This window comes from Dufourea novaeangliae, unplaced genomic scaffold (genome assembly GCF_001272555.1).
Source record: "Dufourea novaeangliae isolate 0120121106 unplaced genomic scaffold, ASM127255v1 scaffold241, whole genome shotgun sequence".
Lineage (NCBI taxonomy): Eukaryota > Metazoa > Arthropoda > Insecta > Hymenoptera > Halictidae > Dufourea > Dufourea novaeangliae.
Window position 1 is genome coordinate 901,894 of NW_015374117.1, and position 20,075 is coordinate 921,968.

Below are 20,075 nucleotides of genomic sequence, written 5' to 3' on the forward strand. Positions count from 1 at the left end.
CGATCCTCTTTCGCAACCGTCCGTACAGCGTCGCTGTTTGCATCTCTGATCCTCGACTCCCTCTTCGATTCACTTCCCCTTCGGGAAACCTGAGCGCTATTTATTCCCGCCGAATTCCTGGGGACGCTGGTCTTGGAGCTGCACGGTTCCAGCGATATCTCTTTGTTTGAATTGCGTTCAGCCGGCAAAGAGCTCGTTATCGTCGGTCTACTAGCACCTGTCGCCACGTTTAAATTATCTTTCGCGCGTTTCAGCGTACCCGCTTGAATACAGTCCTTTGCGAACAACCATCCATCAGCTGAACTACTTTTTTGCTTATCAGTATATTGCACAATCGTCCCGTTGTTAATTTTGTCCGCGAGAATTCCTCTACGCGTAATTTTACATTCACCAAATTCCATTCCCGCCGATTTTTCGGATTCCTCTTTATCGCCGTGTGATTGTTCCTTTTCCGAATGCCCCTTAATATCGCAGCTAAGGATTGGTAAAATGATTATGATAAATGTATCTCGAAACGAAATATCTAAAACGACGAGAAGCATCGTTTTATCAAGTATTTCTGTCCCTAACTGTACATATGTACTTACAGGTTGTACGTAATGTTCTCTATGCTTTTTGAATACATAATGAACTTAAAAGTTCGGATTTCTACCATTTCCTTGTTTTCACAGACATCACAGTTTATTTTACAAGGCTCGATCACACGCCCGAAATACGCACTGATCATTGCATGACGGCATCTAAATATAATTTTATATGCAATTTCTTTTTTTATATGCGAGAATAAATGTAATTTAAGCCTCTTACTTCACTGAAAGACAATACGACACAAGTTTGTTGTATTCGCTTAATCGTTTCTTGATATGTTCTGGATCATTCATTATTCTATGGTTCTCAATTAGCATCTTAATGGAAGAATATTCTTTCGTACTGAAATATATTCTGCAATATGCCCGACTATTATCTATACAAGCCTCTGCGGACTTTCTATAGTATTTGGAAATATTTTCAGGCACAGTCCAATAAACAATACACCTGATTAAATAAATACATGACATTCATAACTATACACTCGTTGTATTTTTTTATTCATTGAACACACAATACCTGATTGGTTTCTTATGAATGAATCCATAATCGTATGTTGTGATAATGACACTAGCCTTCCCAGATATCCATTCATTTTCTACGTTACGTCTACTCCTATTATTCAGTTCTATAATGAAATACAGAGATATACTTTGAAGGTAAATACTGAAAGTATTTCAATGGTTTAGAAAATAATTTTCTTACTATGATGACAAGTGAGTGCAGGTATACCAAAAGCAATTAATTTGCATTTTATCGACTCTCCTATGATTTCCTCTCTACAGTAAACAATGGCATGGCCTTTACGTGTCTAAGTATAAATAATTCCTATAAGTATGTACCATGCACTCCTATAAAGGGACAAACTGATTTACCTTGTGAACAGATGGATCTAAGAAACCAAGTACTTCTACAATGAAACTTTTAAGATGTTCTAGTGGATTTGAAAGAACATCTAAAAGCCACACATCATGGTACACATTTATTTGTTGTACTGGAATTTTAAATATTCTTGGTGTTCTAAGCGTCAACAACTGACAAATATCTTCAATTACCTACCAAAGAATTTTTATTAATAAATACGAAATACCTACCAAATGTGGGGGCCAATAATGTACTCCTATGTCCTTTCATATTTAAAACTGGTAGCTAATAGTACTATTGGAAGACATTTATAGATGGCAAACAAAATCCCTTAATGTTTTCTTTTCAAATGAAAAATATTTTACAATTGATTTCTTTTATTTAAATATTAATTATCAAAGTACTATAGTATTATTAAACGAACAATAATCTTAATTACCTTATTAGTAACAGTGGTAGTTATTGCAACCCTAGGAACATATCCATATATTTTATCAAACAAATTTATATTTTTATAAGAAGGTGTATATTCATATCCCCATTCACTTAAACAATGCGCATCATTAAATACAATATAAGATAAAATTTTATGCTTTTTTAACAAGAGTATAAGCTTCTGTGAACATATACATAGATTCATTAAATATTAAAGAATGCACTACAATAAAAGAAATGAATGGATTAACAAATGATTTACCTGAAAATATGTGATCATAGCCATTTCAGGTGTAACATATAATAATTGTATTGTTGGGCAATTTGACATTAAGTCTCTTAAAATAACTTTTCGTTCATTAATATACGTTGATTGACTTAATAAGCGTGCATGAATCTGTTTATTTGTTAAAAAATCTATGTCATTCTGAAAACATTAGAACATGTAACAAATCATATACAATGGAGTAATGAATGATGAGCTTGGCAAATTTAATAATTTAATTTTTACCTTCACAAAAGATAATTTCGGAGAAAAAACAATAGCCACTTTGCCTTTTTGTAAGACAACTGGCAATTGAAAACAAAGTGATCTACCAAATCTGGGTGGCATTGATATGCACACATACCTTGCACCTGCAATTTTATAATGCTTAACATAATCAAAAAAATGTATATTTTCTAACATTTTTTTCGTTTAAACAAATCGTTTGTAAAATGTGATTAAAGAAGTTGTATATAATACCAAAGGAAGACTAACCTTTGCTAATAGCAATCGTAGCTTCTTTCTGCACGTCATTTTTAAATTTCTCGTAACCAAACACTGACTGTAGAACACTCGTTAAGTTAGACTCATTATAACTCATTTTTAGACACTTCGTCATGAATTAAACATTATTTTTTGTCGACCTAAAAATCATCCACCACGAAAGCACTTTCAAAACAAACTTTGCACTGTCAATTCGAAGGACTGATCCGATTGCATGTCCGACATGGTGGTTATGAATTCTATTCGTACCGCCAAAATCACTTCGACCAATCGAAAGCTTCGTCTGACATATAGTTTCCGCGGCAATATTAAAAACCTTGTTCGAAGTATCTACAGTATAATATGTTGCTCGGAAAGTTCGTAACATTTTCAATTTCTATTTTTCCTCTTGTAATTTCTTTCCCTTTCCGAATAACTATATTATACCAGTTAAAGAAACTTACTAATCTTTTAAAAAAAAATATACTTCTGAAAATTTCTTCCTTTTCAAAGTTTATAATAATCCGTTACACTCCATTTTTTATTATTCTAGGTACACGATGAAGACACTTTACGCAGTATTCCTGTTAATTTGCTTTTCCACCGCGCAACCGCCCATCGACTGCGACCCAAATTGGCATTCGTTGGAGACGCTCGAGTCAGCCAAATTAGAATGTGGACCGTTTTTTCAAAATCGTTGTACTTGCATGAGAACATGCTATGAGAATCGTCATCAGTATGTGGTGAATTGTACCAACTCGGAATTTCGTAACACGGAACCACTGTCGCATCTACCTAACGAAACGCAGGTACAAAAATTTTGAATGCGAAAAAGTAATTCCTCAAAAAATTGGTGGTCATTTCCACGTACGAACAGAGCACACCGGGGGCTCAAAATCACCGAATGGCTATCTTAAAATATGCTTTTACTTACAATATGCAAACTTAAATAACTCGAGAGTCTGAAACTATAATATACATATTTTTATAATATTAAGTGATGTGAGCTTTTATATATTTTCTGTTATGAATAAGAGTACCGAATATGTGAATATTTATCAATGTTCATTCAAATTCCGTTCAGTCAACAAAATGTTATCATAATGTTATCATATAGGTCCTAATTTTCACGGGAAATTACTTAGAAGAACTGCCTTTAAACGTGTTTGGCACATTGGAAAGTTTTCCTGACTTACGAGTGATCGACATGTCGAATAACAAAATCAGGGAAATCCGAGGAAAGACGTATCATCATGTTCAACGAGTCGAGCGCCTTATTCTCGATTTCAACGAGCTCTCTTTGGACCCTGGAAGGAACCATCCCAGAGTGTTCTCTAATTTTGTTTCTTTATTGGAACTTCATCTGACCGATGCCTTCGAGGATGGCCCACCTAGAGACCTAGCAGCTACGTTGCATGATATTTTTGTGAATAGGTATGCAAAAGATTTAGTTAAATCTCATAAAGCACATTCGACGTAGCTTACATTGCTAAATATTCTACTATATTCCATTGGATGGATGCAAAATGTTATGATGCAACAATTAGCTAATAAAATTTTGATACTTCTTTCAGTAATCTAAAGCAGCTGATGAAGCTGCATCTAGAGCAAAACGAAATCTCGGAGTTCCGAGACGCTAACGTGTTCTGCGACCTTCCAAGAATTCTGGATCTCTATCTGGGCGACAACGCGCTAACTGCGTTACACTTTAACATATCCTGTCTTCACAATCTACGCTTTTTGGACCTTCAACGTAACAAGTTTACCAAAATCCTCGATCACGATCTCCGTGCCATGGATGCAATTGTTAAGCACAATCAAAGCTTAGCGGTGGACTTCACTGCAAATCCGCTTGAGTGTTCGTGCAAACTAAACCCCTTTATTAAGTGGATGAAGAAGACTAAAGTGTTCATTCGCAACAAGGATAGCTTGAAGTGTTACGAAGGTACTTTGCACGATTGTCATCGTTTCTTCAGTTTACTGTCAAAATATAAATATAATAATTTTACTGTTGTATATCTTTTACAGGTAAAACGGCGCATAATATTCACGAGACGAAGAATTGCGCGGCAAAGTTGTTTTCAACCGCTTCGCGGGGTGCGACCATATTACTATTCTTTCTTTCGTTAATTCTGGTCGGTTTAATATGTGCTCTGATTTACGTTCAACGCACGAAACTACAGAAGAAAATCGAGCCAATACTGGATTCGGTTAACAAAAGAGTTCGATACACCTCGATAGCAACCGGTGACGCGCGCGAAGACGTATAGCGAACGATTTATTAACTATGACTAAAAACAAAAATCGACTGATTGTTTTATGTCGCCGAAGGCCTAGCCTAGCCACTCTCTAGATCTAATATAATAAGAAATAGTATGGTGTAAAATAGGAGTTATTTGAAGTTGGTTGTGACTCCTTAAACAATCAGAGTAACAATCAAAGTGCTTATCCATTTTACATAATAGGGAAGATTTAACACTAACGAATACTAGCGTTAATTTTATATTTAATAATCTCGACTGTTAGAAAAGTTCCCCTTTTTCTACTGTAAAATGTAAAAATATTTTTCTTAATGTCATTATTGATAGTCTGATACCTATAGAATGTAATGAGAGAATAATATTTATACATAATGACTTAGTACTTAAATTTTGCATTTGAATAATATATAGAAGTATAAACATACTTCTGAAATTTTCTGATTACAACTCCAACATGCTATATTTGTTAATGCAATTAACGATGTGAGAAGAGGCGCGTGTATTTCTGATACTGTTATTAATTGTTTTAAACGTGCCAAGTGATGAATAAATGTTGTATTTATATTCATAATTCTTTTCATTTAGTAAAACACCATAAATGTATTATAGATTCTTGGGGAGTTCACTGGCATAGTATCTGTCAATAATAATACTCCAGTTATGAAATGTCCTTTTTTTTCAATTGACCCATATTACCATGCATAGTCTAATTGATATATCTTGCACCTGTCGATAGTAGCGGCATTTCAAAAAGGTATATATATGTTTATACAAACGTATTTTTAGAAGATTTACCATTTCTTATCATACCGACTATCAGACCATTGACATCTTGCCAGAGATTAGATAACACTTTCAGATTGCTTTAATACTTACAAGGCGCACTAAAGTGTTATTGTAGATTCAAGCGCATCTCTGAATTGCAGTTCGAATTTTTTTTTTTTACGAGAGCGAAAAAGATACAAAGAATGTCAGTTACCAGGCGTCTTCGTCTAGACGATATCGTCGCGTCGATCCCAGAATTGGGTCCCACCATCCCAGATGGTGGTTATTCATGGATTGTCCTTTGTGGAGTGCTTCTGGTCCAGGTATGCCTAAAAAGATAAATAAAAATGTTAGTACAGATAACTAGATGATTTCTTGATTCTTTGAGATCGAATGTTTCGAGTAAACGCAATAAACGTTTTTAAATAATTTTCTATTTTGTTCTGAAATCAACATGCCGCTCTCAAAGAGTTAAATAATTCGGTAGATTCAGTTCTGGGAGTTATTTATACAGGGTATTTAGAACATTGGCACTCAGAAATTGTCCGCTTCGTGATAAAATGTATTTTACAGTACACTTCCACTTAATGATAAATTTAAAGTATTACTTCCCTCAATTTACACATATAACAAAGTATGCACAACTAGTGGTTGAAGAAACAATTGTATGAAGTCAATCTTATAATGGAAATATAAAATAATTTTTTTCAGGTATTATGAGGTGCCACATGTTTTTCATGAACATAGGCAATTATTCTCCCTTTGATACAAAGGACTAGGTGAGTATAGAATCTTTGATGTTTGACCAAGTATTTCTAAACACCCTGTATATGTATAACACCTTGCGTTATATGAATCGTTTAACTAATCAGTTGTTTAAATTAATTCAAACGTCACTTAAATGTTATTTTCCCAGATGACCATTCCTAGTATATTGTCTATGTATGGAGTGATATTAGGATACATAAATGAAAGCAAAGACAGTGACGTGGATATATGGAGCGAGAAAATTATCCTTGCGCCCATAATCTTCACAGCTTTTTGGAACTTAGCTGGTAGAGGCATTAAATACTAGAAATAAACTACTGTTAAAATTTTGAACGCTCATAGATGAAATCTTTCAGATCCCTGGACAAAAATGATCGTGAACATGGCATCAACGCCACGCCTAGTTGGCATAATAGGAGTAATTCTTTTGGCAGTTGGGATCATAGCAACTGGCTATCTCGCGACTGGCGGAGTTGGTGCATATTTAGCTAGTTCAAGCGCAGGTGCAGTAATGGGTATAGGCGCCAGCTTTGTGGTCCTACTAAGTGATTACGTTTTACGGAAGAACTTCAGAAAGAAGTTGCTCTTAGCTTTAACACTGAGAAACATTGCAACGTCCGTCGGTCTCATACTAATTCCGAATATCACGGGTTTGCTGTTGCACAAGACTGACTTAAAAACTGGCCTACTACTGATGACCCTGATACTTGTACCTGCAGTTCTTGGCACTTCAACTTTCCGCTTGCCTTCTCCGCAACGAACTTTGCCTTACAGGTACTTTTAACAAACAATATATATTTACAACAATCAGAACCTTGGTATACAAGGTGTTCACTCTAACGGTACTCAATATTTTTCAGTCATTTGCGACGATGTAATAAAGAAAATTGTACGGACTGTTAAACTGAACACCCTGTATATTCGATTATTTGAAGTAAAATTAAGCAATAATTAAATTTACAAAAAAAACAACAACTCACAGTCTCCTTTTAACTGAAGAGGACAACGAACTCCCGATAAGAATCTCTCCGGATGTTCCTGGGAGTACCCAACATGCAGGTGGTCAGCACGAGTCAGAGAATCTGGAATATGATGACGCTGAAGAGAGAACACAAGAGGGAGGATTGTTCAGTGAAGGAAGTAATATGTATGCTTACGAAGAGCTAGATGAGGACGTAGATCTATTTGAGAATCCAGCTGTTCACTCAGACAGCCCGTGGAAGCAACAAATTCGCCCCCTTAAAAACTTCCGGTTTTGGGCTGCTATGATGGGAAGTGTAGGAGTGAAAACGTCTATTCTTTTCTTTTGGATTTTGTTACCCGTTTTATCGTTCGGGGTCACAAGAAGCTATTCCATGTACATACCACTGTGCACCATGGCCGGTTTTGGCACTTTGTTACCAAATCTTGCCAGTTACAAAGTGTTGAAAATGACAAATCACAACAGAAGGATATACTTTGGACTAGCAGCTTGGCTTTGTGCAATTACTTTAACAGGTATGTGACTTCTTTCAGTGTGCTTCTGTATTTATGAAGAAACTGTTTCTTACGTGTCAATTGTACAGATGAACCTTCCTCATTTTCAGGTTTAACATATGTTGGAAATTATACGGGCATTATGATATTGGCCCTGTTAGGTGGTGTCAGTATTGGCAGTTTGTCAAGCTGTCAGGATTTAGCTTTGTATGATGTTCTTGGTTCTCAAATGATGCGTTCAGTTAACAAGGGATTCTCAACTATCGTCGGTCTGTCTATACTGATCTTCAGTTTTATACACGGTATGTCGTTGTAACAAAACTTTATTTTGTAAAAGAGCTGTACAAAGGATCGAGTTACAGTCTGAAGGGTGAATAAAAATAATTTCTGATTACAGATGTAAATTTCTGCCTGAACATTACGTCGCTCTTGTTATATTTCGGTGGAGTTTATTGGCTCTCGTCGCCTGTTTTGAGTTTCTTGAAAACCAGGCAATACAGATCATCTCATACGTCGAACAGAACGAGCGGGGACACGACGTAATTCACACACAAAATTCTACAGCCACAGTATTGCTAAAAACATGGACTTTACAATATATACCTTAATTTAACGGTATTTACAAGTATTTATATATCTATCACAATAATCTATTTCCACAGATCCATCTAAAAATAAAAAATAGTAATAAAGTCGTAAAAACAGATATGTCTTAGAAATTAAAAAAATATGCATCGAATATTGTCTAATGTAAAAGAAATAAATATTATTGCATTTTACAATAGTATCTCGAATAATTTCTATTGATTTCTAACGTATATGTACATATACACGAATAGAATATACATATAATTTTTCATGTGTAATGATATGGTACTACCTTAATTGTACATGTATTTCTTCTGACTCCTTACAAATATATTGTGTATATGCGGAATAAATTGTTCTCAAAATATTAACACTCTTATCACTTCATTCATGGTGAATGTGTATAAATAATGCATGACGTTTTTAAGACTGAATGAAATGTATTGTACAAAGGGATAGATATGACATTTTAATATCGGTATATCGTACGAAGTTTCAGAACTGCGAAATTGGTTTCTCATTAATTTTAAATAGACTCTCGTGATATGATTCTGTATCGTAATTGCGAAATAACTGCAACAAACATGTCTTCGTAAATGTTTTAGTGTGATGCATAAAAATTGCTCTTAGCTTTACTGATGAGTATTCTAAACTGTGATAAGAACGTAAAAATTATGAGATAATTACATCCAATTTCAGAACACGTATCACCCGAAACCTGCAAGGCACTCCCCTCCTCCCATTAAAACTTGCCATTCTAAGTAATAAACTTTTGTATAACTTTTATAAACATTTTGTTTATGTAAATTACCTTTTCATCTTCGCTCTCAAACATAGATAATCTACGTAATTATAATAACACATCTTTTTCTTCTTTTTTCAAATAAATTGTTAAAAGGCCGATCTCAGTGTACTTATGTAACGTATACCTACTATCCATTTAATGGAATAATATTGCATCGTATCACTAAATATCGCATGACAAAAAGACTGTCCGAACCGCTAAAGATGAACGATTACTATGAGTATATGGACTTTATAAATAAAATAATCATGTATCCATTCACTTCGTATTATCCGACTATGTACATACATGCACATACTGAGCAATTAGAGTACATCTGTATTCTTCTACAAGGAAAGTGGGTTGAGATTTGCGAAATGTTTCCACGGAACTCACGCGTAACAGCTCACATGGACTGTTCCGGATACGAGAAGTGAAAAGCATTGATGTTCTAATGATCAGAAGCGTTTCACTTGCTTCTTGAAATCATATTGACGACACATATACTTGCAAGATAGAAACATATAACTTGACCTGCATTCACAAATGATAAAAGAATGTTTAAGTTTCACCCAATTCTGGATCCTTTTCCTTCGTTTTGCTGGGTCCTGCATTGTCGGATGAACTTGAAGAAGAATCATTAGGCATTCTATTGTACTGTTTGTAAGTGCTAACTGCTCTTGGGTTCTCTAACTGATCGTATTCGGATTCATCGTTATTCTGTTTTATTTCATCGTAAACATGTTCAACCTTTTTCCCGTCCATTTCATCAATAGTGTGGTACACATTGAGATTCGGATTTCCCATGTCCGCATCTCTATTCTTGAGATCGTACCGATTGTACGTTCCTACGTAAGATTGATAAACGTAAGCGGATCTAAGCATAATTTCATTTACATCTACAAGGGATACAACTTCATTCGGAATATTTACCTTTACAATCATCGTCTTCGTCTATGCAGCCGTTCATACCGAACAGGACCTTCTCGTTGTTTATTTTCTTGCTCGTTCCAAGATTATTTCTAAATTGGAAATTGTTCAACAAAGTAGTGGTACCATCATCGAATTTGGAGGAACCCTGATACGCATACACAGGATTGTCGAACTGTGTTTGCTCTGTAGAAAATATAATCATGGGTCGTGAGAACTCACAAATATTAACTGAAGGGTATATTTAAAAATACTATACCCGGCGGAGACGGTGGCTCAGCAATATATTGCACTTGAGCAATTTCATTCTTCAGATCTCTTACTCTGCGCCGATGATATACCCAACCCGCCAATGTCATGGCGATAACAACCACCGCAGCGAACAAAAATCCTGCAACTATACTGCCATATCCGGTTTCTTCTTTCTGTTGAATGTTACGTGAAAATAACTCCTCTTCGCAATTTTCACCTGAGAAATATAAGTTACATTGGACAACGCGTGAACGAAACACTGGTACTAATTTCTTTGTAATTAGACAATTACTATACGGTGGATTTTCAATAAAGTATTTACCCCCATATCCATGTTTGCAACTGCAACCTTTAATAGGCTGACATGAGTAGAAGTCACTCTTGCATTCGCAGGGTTTCATGCAGTGATCGCCGTAATATCCTTCTGGGCAGACTATTCAAAAACATAACGATATTGAACGCTTTCATCATTTTATCCTCAAATTACTTCGCTAAAAATGTGGTCCCACTTACTCTCGTTACATTTAGTACCAATCCAGCCAGGAGTACAACGACAATGACCATCGTTAGATCTGCACTTCCCGCCATTTTGACATGTACAATGTTGAGTGCAATTGATGCCGTATGTTCCTTCTGGACAGGGTGTTTGACAATGCTCTCCATGCCAGCCAGGACGACACTGGCACACACCTGAACCGATAATATTCAGTATAAAACAAAATTATAGGAATATAAATATCGAGCTTTACCTGTCACATGGTGGCATTCCCCGCCATTTTTGCAACGACAATGATTGGCGCAATTTACACCGTAACGATTAGGAGGACAAGGATGCTCACAGGTTAAGCCCAAATATCCCGGTCGACAAACGTATTCCCCGGTGACGTGGTCGCAGGTCATGTTACCTAAACGAATCACATATAAAACAAACAAATATTACGCTTTTCGAAGCATTTAATTTCTGTGTCATCACTTTAGTATTTGTGATTATTTATGAAAAGTCTTCTTTCAAAAGTTGTTTATGAAAAATCTTATTTCTTCAATGTTTTAAGCACATAAAGATCCAGTCGAATAACGCATATTAAAAGACTTACCCCTTTAATGAAGTTTTATAGCATTAGCGAGCAATTAGCTACCTTTTGTCTGTTTTATCGGTAGTTAAAGTATTATTTCACTACATTGTTTTGCTATCGTAGAATGTCAAAGAAATTGTGCAAGTTATTTGTATGCATGCACAAGTAAACTCCAAACAAAAACTATATGAGTTAATACTTTTCTAACTACAGTGCACAATCTGTAATATAATCTAACGTTTAAGAGACCATGTTTCATGCTTACAATTATGATCCCAAAGTATTAGACATATGTGTGTAGTACCGTAACGGATATTCCCCGGTAGAACTAGCGGGAACTCAATGTGTTTCACTTTCCTTTTAGAATTGATTGCTTGAATTCTTACCCTGCATTTTCTCTGGACACTTTTCGTTGCAACGGACACCATACCAGCCTTCTTTGCAAGGTTGAGAACAATTAGGGCCTTCCCAGCCTCTAGCGCAAATACAAATGCCTGTTTCCGGATCGCATGAACTATTATTCATGCATTCGCACTGTGAATGACAGTCTTCGCCATAGAGACCTTCTGGACATTTTGTCTCACAACGGATTCCTGTTTTTATATTATTAATCATGAGAACCTTGCTCGACGATCAAATCGCCATCAAACAACGCCTTCCAGTCTTTCGTATTGTTGTAATTCTTCATCGTTTTTGCGAAAATATATTTACAACTTTGTGAATCAAGTGTATAATATACAGCGGAAGATAGTGCAGACAGACAGGAAAACGTAGTTGTGAAACTGCTCTATACACTACATGAAATATGTGAGTCGATGAATGTCAGTGGGATTAGAACTATTAAGAAGGATGGAAAAGGGTATAGCAATTTTTATGTATGGCGACTGATCGACGAGAAGAATGAAAAAGAAGACAAACCTCGCCACTCTGGCTTGCAGATGCAACGACCTGTAGCAGGTTCGCAGTCTAAGCTATTCTCGTCGTGACAATCACAGACCTGAGTACATCCGTGCCCAAAGAATCCATTTTTGCAACGATCCTGGCAAAGTTCGCCGGTGAAACCAGCTGCACACGTGCATGTGCCTGTGTATTTAAAAAACAAAAGTGATGGGTTTTCGGTGCAGGTGCAACGAGATTGATAGAAAAGAGATCAAGAAAAGTGAGATTGTTGAAGATATAAATTGAATAAAGACACAAAGTATATCAAACAGCACGAGAAGAATATTCTAAGGAAAAAAAAATGGCTACTCAAATTGCAGATTTTTTGGACATTTTTCTGGATCGTGAATACTTTTGCGTGGTCATGTTAATTTTGATATACTGTGCATTAACATAAATGTAGCTAATAATCAGTTAATGTTTTCTAAATAGTTAAGAATCGGAAAACATTAACTTCCAATCATATAATGAAACAAAGTCGTTGCAGCCGGCCCCCTTACCATTTTGCGGATTGCACGCGGCATTGTTAAAGCATTTGCATTTGCTCTCGCAGTCCTTGCCAAACGATTTGTTGTCGCAGGGACGGTCACAAGATACACCAACCCATCCTAACAAAACGTAATAACAATACATGCAAGAACGAAATTTCTTTATTTTTAATAATACTAATTTCTTAACCGGAATACTTCGTTGGGTACACCTGCCCTCTACTTACCTTTCATACAATCGTTTCCATAGCAATCCTCTAATTAACTTATAATTGCATATAGTGTGCAAAAATCTACAAATTTTCAAGTAACAAGCTAACAAATACTACAATTAGTTTCTCATGCAATTCACGATCGTACAATAACTAAATATGGTACTGTTTAAAAGTTAGGATCACCTACAGCCTTCATAGCTTCATGTTGTTAGTAGGTATTATTATTTTCCTCTAGCAATATGCACTAACATCAAACATAGCAATGTTAATTTACGTATTGTCGAATACGTGATCCTAAACTTCTGACCAACAGTGCATGTTAATAAAATCCAAACAAATGACATTTAAGTAGTACGATCGCAAGATGCTCATTGTGTCGAGGGTACCACGCTTATCAGCTCTGGGCATGGTATTAGAGTATGCAAGATGTAATACACGAAATTAATCGCTACATCTTTTAATTATAAACTGTTTTAAATGTTATCTTTCATTTCCTTAATGGTGCACAAGTATAGTTTCTTACCTGCTGTACAGTTGCACCGTCCATTCTCAGGTGAGCAAGTGGCGCCGTTCTTGCAGACACATTTCTGTCCACAGTTCTCCCCGTAAGTGTTGTCAGGACATATTTCGTTACAATCCTCACCTCTGTATCCAGCCGCGCAAATACAGGTTCCATTTATAGGTGAGCATTGTGCGTTATTCTTGCAGTCGCAATGATTCTGGCAGCCCTTGCCGTAGGTGTAAAATGGACACGGCCTGGCACAGGTGTCGCCATCCCATCCCGCTTTGCAAATGCATTTTCCAGTCCACGGATGACAGAGTTCCGTGTTGTCGCCTTCGCATTCGCAAACCTTGACAATTATTCAAACGTTACTCGATATAAAGAAGATAAAACTTTAGGGAGCGTAGTAAAATTATATCCAGAACGCGCATTTACTTTCGAACAATTGGGACCATAATATCCGTCCTCGCAGACCCGTTTCTCGCACTTCTCACCAGTCCACCCGGGCCTACATGTGCAAGAACCGTCAACTGCAGAGCATAATGCATCGTTTTCGCAGGTGCAATTATCGGTGCAATTCAAACCAAACTTCCCTTCAGCGCATATTTTCAAGCACTGTACAGAAATTGACATTTGTAAGTAATCAATATTAAGAATCCCAGAGAACACCTGAGATTCCAGCGATCCAATCTTAACAACTGTGTTAACAGCTGGAACAACTACATCGTGAAATATTCACCTTGTCGCCATAGTAGCCAGGTTTACATTCGCATTCTCCTGTGATATGATGGCAGCCAGCTTCGTTGTAACAGTCACACGACTGAGAGCACTTTTTCCCCCAAAAACCTTCTGGACACCTGTTTGCGCATACTGAACCCTGTTGTGACGAACAAAGATCCCAAGTTACTGAATGTAATACAAAGAAAAAGAAAGAAAACGTCCTTTTTAACATGTTACTCACAGTCCAGCCAGTGGTGCAGTAACATTCTCCAGTCGTGGGATTGCAAGAGCCACCATTTTGACATTTGCACTCTGACTTACACTCGTCCCCATGCTTCCCAGGTGGGCACAGATCGTCGCAGCTAAATGAAAGCAGTTATTCATATAGAAAATTCAACACTATACCTCCGATTTCTGTGTAAGCATAATAGATAAAATCAGGCCCGTTCCTGGCGGGGATGCAAAAAGGTATAAAATTTCGACTAATAAGAATAACAATCAAATTAATTTTATATATAATATTTGGAAAACTAGTGTACAAGAGTATAGGTTATTAATAGTTAATATTATCAACTATAAAAATAAATATTAAATTAATAATGGCGGCCATATTGTTTTTGCACCCAGGTGGCCAACAATCCAGGAACGGCCCTGGATAAAATGGAACTTACAGAGGTCCTGTGTAACCAGGAGCGCAATGACACTCCCCAGAAATGTGATGACAGCTTCCACCGTTTCTACAGCGACACTGTTCACCGCAATCCTGGCCATAACGGTCGGGTGAACACTTTTCGCCGCAATATTTACCAGTCCAACCTCTGGTGCACATACACTTGCCGTCGAATGGATCACAAGTGGCATCATTCTGACACATGCACTCATACTGGCAGGATTTACCCCATTTCCCGGATGGACACTCTGTCGAAACACAAATCCTTCGAATACATTGATTTTCTAAGAAGAAAATGTCAAGAAAAGAAAAATCGTGAATATCCTTTAACTTTCTTACTCTCCAACCAGTTCGTTATTTCCGAGACACCTTGTAGAACATTGAGCAATGCAGTTCATACTTTTACTTCGCTATAAATACCAGTTCTATCCGCTTATCAAGTATGCATGTACAATATTATGAAATTGAAACGAATTTAAAAAAGTGAATATTTAAATTCTCGTTTATACAAGGTGTCTCTGGATCTTGGCTGACTCTTTTATCACCATTTGAAAAACTTAATAATATCAAAGAAGTAGAATCTTTTCTCAGTCTTGAAACATAATGTGGTTTTTAACGATTTCTCAGCCCAAGAAGCGTATTTCGAAAGCGTTGACAAAGTTCACTTCATCTTGTTCCCCTTCATTTCCAATTGACTTTGATATTTTATTAATAAATCAGATCATCCACGTATTATCAGTTCTCTAGAAATTTGGCTTACTTCCAGAAGAAACTCGGTTCCCCGATAACGAACAAATACTCACTGAAATCACATATCGGGCCTCCGTATCCAGATTCGCACTTGCAGACGTCTGGCGCGATGCAAGTGCCATAAACGCAGTCCTTGGAGCAAACGGGAATGCAACGATCACCGGTGTTTGTCTGCGTGTAGCCTTTACAGCACTCTTCGACCGGCCTTTGCTTCGTTAGCTCCTGAACCGAGTCACATTCAGAGATAGTATATCGAGCTCAGATTTACGTGACATTACGTTAGCTTTCTATATTCGCTCACCTGCTCTTTGTAAACTGTCTTGAACACGACTTTGTACTTGGAGCACCTTGGCGGGAAGCTGAAGCACCAAGTGTTCTCCCGCACCGTGTAAGGCTTCTGCTCCGATATCCTCACCGTCACCTTGTACCTAACACCGACAGAATGTTAAAATCGGGGGTCATTAAACTTAAGACATTAAAAATAATCCAAAGACTAATCACGATAATACAAAGATGAGTCACGATAATCCAAAGGACGAGTCAAAATAATCCAAAGACGAGTCAAAATAATTCAAAGACGAGTCAAAATAATCCAAAGACGATTCACAATAATCCAAACTACTAGGTAAGTGTTTCTCAACGTGGAATGTACTTCTCAACTAACTTAATTTCTCAACTGAAAACGTGTGACTGGGTGTTAAAGGGTTAATTCGTAATTTAGGATACGTAGCCATATGTGGCAACAGTGGAAAGGAAAAGGTTAATTTTGAATCGTATCGGTACTCACGTGTCTAGCCTGGTACATATGTTTGGCCCCTCGAGGGCATGTGTGGTGCACAGAGCTGCAACCGCAGCTATCAACCAGATCGTCAAAGCCATCCTTGGCTAATACACTATCGAGATAACGAGCAACACAACGTGTACTCGCGCGTGTATCACATTTCTTTGAGATCCTTCGATGATCACGTCGAACGAACCGACGATTCCTCCTCGCTGGGTGCGTTAACTCGAAGTGATCGGCATGTTTCTGGAAAACAAATCGTTGCCCGCATTGTCATACGACTCATTAAATACAGCCACCGCGCGGGACAAAGGCGCTTCGAAGGTGATACATCCAGAAATTACACGGAATTCCTCGTAATATTACGGAATCGCATCGTTTCCTCGAGGTAAAATCTCGCAAACTTTAGACTCTGAACCGATCGATCGGCGCGCAACGAACCAGTTTACCGTATTTCACAAATTAAGGGGAAGTCTGCATGTTCGTTAGAGGAGAAAGGCAGTGAGTTTACAATAGGTGTATTATCGAGAGAAAAAGAATCGTTGGACGATGAATCACGTGAAACGTCTGTACACATTCGAATCGCACAAAGAAGGAACGGTTTCTTCGTTATTCCGAAGATGATCCTTCGTACGGGCAATACGTTTACACTTCGAAATATTATTACGAATTAACCGACGGTAAAAAAATGTTTTAAGAGACGATACAAATGCTTTTTTAGAGGTCGTTAAACGATTGTCGTTTAAACTCGAACGGGACACACTGGCGAACAGTCGGCGAGCTAGTATTACGCGTTTCAAGTCTCAAGCACACGCGGCACAGCCCGGGAAAAAATTGCATACGGGAGCACACACACACACACCTGTACGATGATTACCACTTCCGCGGATCGTCGTCTTCAATTTGACGAATAGAAAGTTTAACATAGCGCCACAAAGACGACTGAAATCTGTCCCACGGGCTGCAAGCCGGAAGAAACGGAAAATTATGTAATTCGAATCGTTCGTAATTGTAACATTTCGCGCCGCCCCGCTACTCCCAAGATGGCGACCACCCGCCATTACCCCCCGCTCCTTCGACGATCTTATACAACTTCGAACACCGAAATTCCGTGTGTATTTCGTAAAATAAATGTACACGATCGATAGAAAATATTGTCGTTCGTAATATCCTGTATCGTTCTTATCATTGCGTTTTCACATGCACTTACATTCACGTCGACTTTATATAATACACTGACGTTCCCGTCTTTTCCTGATTGTATAATTATGTGCTGGTAATTGATCTTAAGATCTGCATATAATTAACGGAGACTATGTTCGTGTTTTTCTGTCGGAAATCGATAAATTCCCACGACCTACGCAGGGAAAAATACATAAAAATAAGTGATCTGCAGCTACTTTTAATAATGAGTTGGTATATTTTAAATGTCTTCAGGATCTTCCATGGTGATATTGAAAATTATTGTATATATAAATGAAACGATACAGATCATAGTGGGGTTACTTACTGGCGCAGCATATGTAGTTGTACAAGAATGCTAAAGCTATGGCGCCTCGAATCAACAAGATGGGAGAGCTTTATCAGAAACATAAAAATTAGTGTAACACGTTCAGTAACGATTCAAACTCGACCGACAAGAAAGCACACGGAAAGGTCAGGCGTAAATTTAACTCGTGACACGCTTAACTTGCAAAAACGGATACTAAAGTGGAAGGCGATCCGTCATACTTGGGATCAGACGTAAAAACAACGATTTATTCCTCGTCCATCTAGCTTAACAAAGATATTATTGGTAATTCTTATGCACATGTAGCACATAAATAGACTGCGTATTTTATGCGATTTATAACGTGTACGATTGTTCGTGAAGTTTTATAAGTTTTCAGTATTTTATAGAATCCTCAATAGAGTGAAGGAATGTCTATTTGATACCTGGTTTCTGTAAAACAGACACCACAAAATCTGTATCAGCGTAAACATTCAGAATCTACATGTTAAAAATCTCCAAAGACCGTAACTGACCGAAATTATACATAAATGCATTATCCTATTTATCACCGATCATATACTCGAAAAGTAACGTCTATTCAACCCAAGTCTCTCCAAGTTTTGCTACAGTAATTCGAAACTAAACGTTACTTCTCCCCCAGTAATTCAAAGGCGCCACGATAAGTCCATTTTGAAACGATCGACCCAGACCCGTATTAAAATATTTTGTTGCCCAGGACTATAACCTTCAAGAGCCCCCTTGCTTCAAAGATGGGGGGGGGGGTAAAATACATAAATCTTAAAAAATTGAAATTTATCCTAAATAAAAATAAACTATATAACATTGAAATAAGATAAAACAATATAATACGAATATAACAATGCTTTGTTATATTTTAACAATTTTCATCCGATTTTTTTCTACAAAATTTCATTCAATTACTTTTTGACATAAACTTGTTAGATCGAGGGAGCTCTGGAAAATGGGCCCCAGGCCTATAGCCCCTCTCTGGATCCGGCACTGGATCAACCGAGTAATTTTTACGCGTTAATAAATTACGTTCAATATTCCCGTGTCCACGAAGAGCGATACCGCTCTCAGGGACAAGTATCGTGGAGCAAACATGTGGGCAGTTAGCGTCGACAACTGTGTTCACCCACACAGAAACGGAACACGACGAACTGGCTGGGTCACGTAGGATCGAAGAATTTTTTAGACCGGGGCCTGGAAACATAGGAAGAGATGACGAGCTATCAGTATGAAGCGAATTTCAAAGAGCACCCGACACATTTCTTTGTCCGCCGCGAGAAGCCATGAACGAATATCCGCAAAGACAACGCTCCTCTGTCTGCCGTTCTCTTTGTTTATATTCCACGAGTGACGAGCAGATTTCACGTGATCGCGAAGAAATCGCAAGGGGAACGGACGTAGGAAGCGATTTCGAAGGAGTTGAATTTGTATTCAATCCACAATGACGATGTCTAGGAGGTAGCAAACTCCGATTGGCCATTAATGGAAACGTCCTTTTGTGGATTTTACCATTAGTATGGTGAGACTTTGGACCGTCTTTCGGAATTCCCATAATTTTCAGAGAGCTGATGAAAAGGGGAAGTTGATTTAGAGAATCCCCACTTTGGGTTTGGTCAGTTCTCAGTTATAAGTGTCGCTTATTTACTGTTACATGGTACCTTTTCTTGACCGTGGGAGCCACACCTCTGTTTATGGTGAGGTAACCTCAGCTGAGCCTTACCTTTACCTTATATACCTGAGGTTATACCTGTACCGTTATCGGGGACAGAGCAGGAACAAGAGTACTCATTTCTTTCAAGAATCAAACATGTCTGTCTTCTACCGAGAAACACAGACATTTTCCTTTGTAACTAACTAATTAAGGGGTTATGATCGTACTACATATCGGAAAAGAAATTCAACGTTGAATAAATTGTAAGCTGAAACACAGACATTGGCGTAGCCAGGTTATCAGTC

At 37.5% G+C, this 20,075-nt stretch overlaps 4 protein-coding genes across 6 annotated transcripts; 2 read left to right on the forward strand and 2 right to left on the reverse strand.

Annotated features, from left to right (window-relative positions):
- Positions 1–803: 803 nt before the first annotated feature.
- LOC107191152 (ATP-dependent DNA helicase Q5-like) lies at positions 804–2,771 on the reverse strand. The gene is made up of 8 exons (XM_015580118.1): positions 2,648–2,771; positions 2,399–2,523; positions 2,150–2,314; positions 1,892–2,068; positions 1,464–1,643; positions 1,294–1,399; positions 1,108–1,216; positions 804–1,035 (listed from the first exon to the last, which is right to left on the reverse strand). The coding sequence occupies exons 1-8, from the start codon at positions 2,769–2,771 to the stop codon at positions 804–806; spliced, it is 1,218 nt and encodes a 405-aa protein (XP_015435604.1).
- Positions 2,772–3,195: 424 nt separating this feature from the next.
- Positions 3,196–4,938, forward strand: LOC107191154 (phospholipase A2 inhibitor). The gene is made up of 4 exons (XM_015580122.1): positions 3,196–3,444; positions 3,753–4,069; positions 4,210–4,580; positions 4,664–4,938. The coding sequence occupies exons 1-4, from the start codon at positions 3,196–3,198 to the stop codon at positions 4,903–4,905; spliced, it is 1,179 nt and encodes a 392-aa protein (XP_015435608.1). The 3' UTR covers positions 4,906–4,938.
- Positions 4,939–5,861: 923 nt separating this feature from the next.
- Positions 5,862–8,637, forward strand: LOC107191155. The gene is made up of 6 exons (XM_015580123.1): positions 5,862–5,984; positions 6,578–6,716; positions 6,786–7,203; positions 7,412–7,926; positions 8,016–8,207; positions 8,303–8,637. Exons 1-6 carry the CDS (start codon positions 5,865–5,867, stop codon positions 8,446–8,448), a joined length of 1,530 nt encoding a protein of 509 aa, XP_015435609.1. The 5' UTR covers positions 5,862–5,864; the 3' UTR covers positions 8,449–8,637.
- A 374-nt stretch (positions 8,638–9,011) lies between these two features.
- On the reverse strand, positions 9,012–16,847 carry LOC107191153 (multiple epidermal growth factor-like domains protein 10). 3 transcript variants are annotated; one of them, XM_015580119.1, is made up of 17 exons: positions 16,604–16,847; positions 16,118–16,244; positions 15,870–16,038; positions 15,068–15,314; positions 14,638–14,758; positions 14,416–14,553; positions 14,112–14,291; positions 13,698–14,025; positions 12,972–13,079; positions 12,451–12,615; positions 11,919–12,125; positions 11,209–11,364; positions 10,973–11,149; positions 10,782–10,892; positions 10,467–10,676; positions 10,211–10,393; positions 9,012–10,125 (listed from the first exon to the last, which is right to left on the reverse strand). In XM_015580119.1, the coding sequence occupies exons 1-17, from the start codon at positions 16,693–16,695 to the stop codon at positions 9,839–9,841; spliced, it is 3,006 nt and encodes a 1,001-aa protein (XP_015435605.1). In that variant the 5' UTR covers positions 16,696–16,847; the 3' UTR covers positions 9,012–9,838. The 3 variants fall into 3 exon arrangements, with proteins under 3 accessions (XP_015435605.1, XP_015435607.1, XP_015435606.1); XM_015580121.1 differs by lacking the exons at positions 11,919–12,125; positions 12,451–12,615; positions 12,972–13,079 and having other exon boundaries at positions 13,818–14,025; XM_015580120.1 differs by lacking the exons at positions 11,919–12,125; positions 12,451–12,615; positions 12,972–13,079.
- Positions 16,848–20,075: the final 3,228 nt, after the last annotated feature.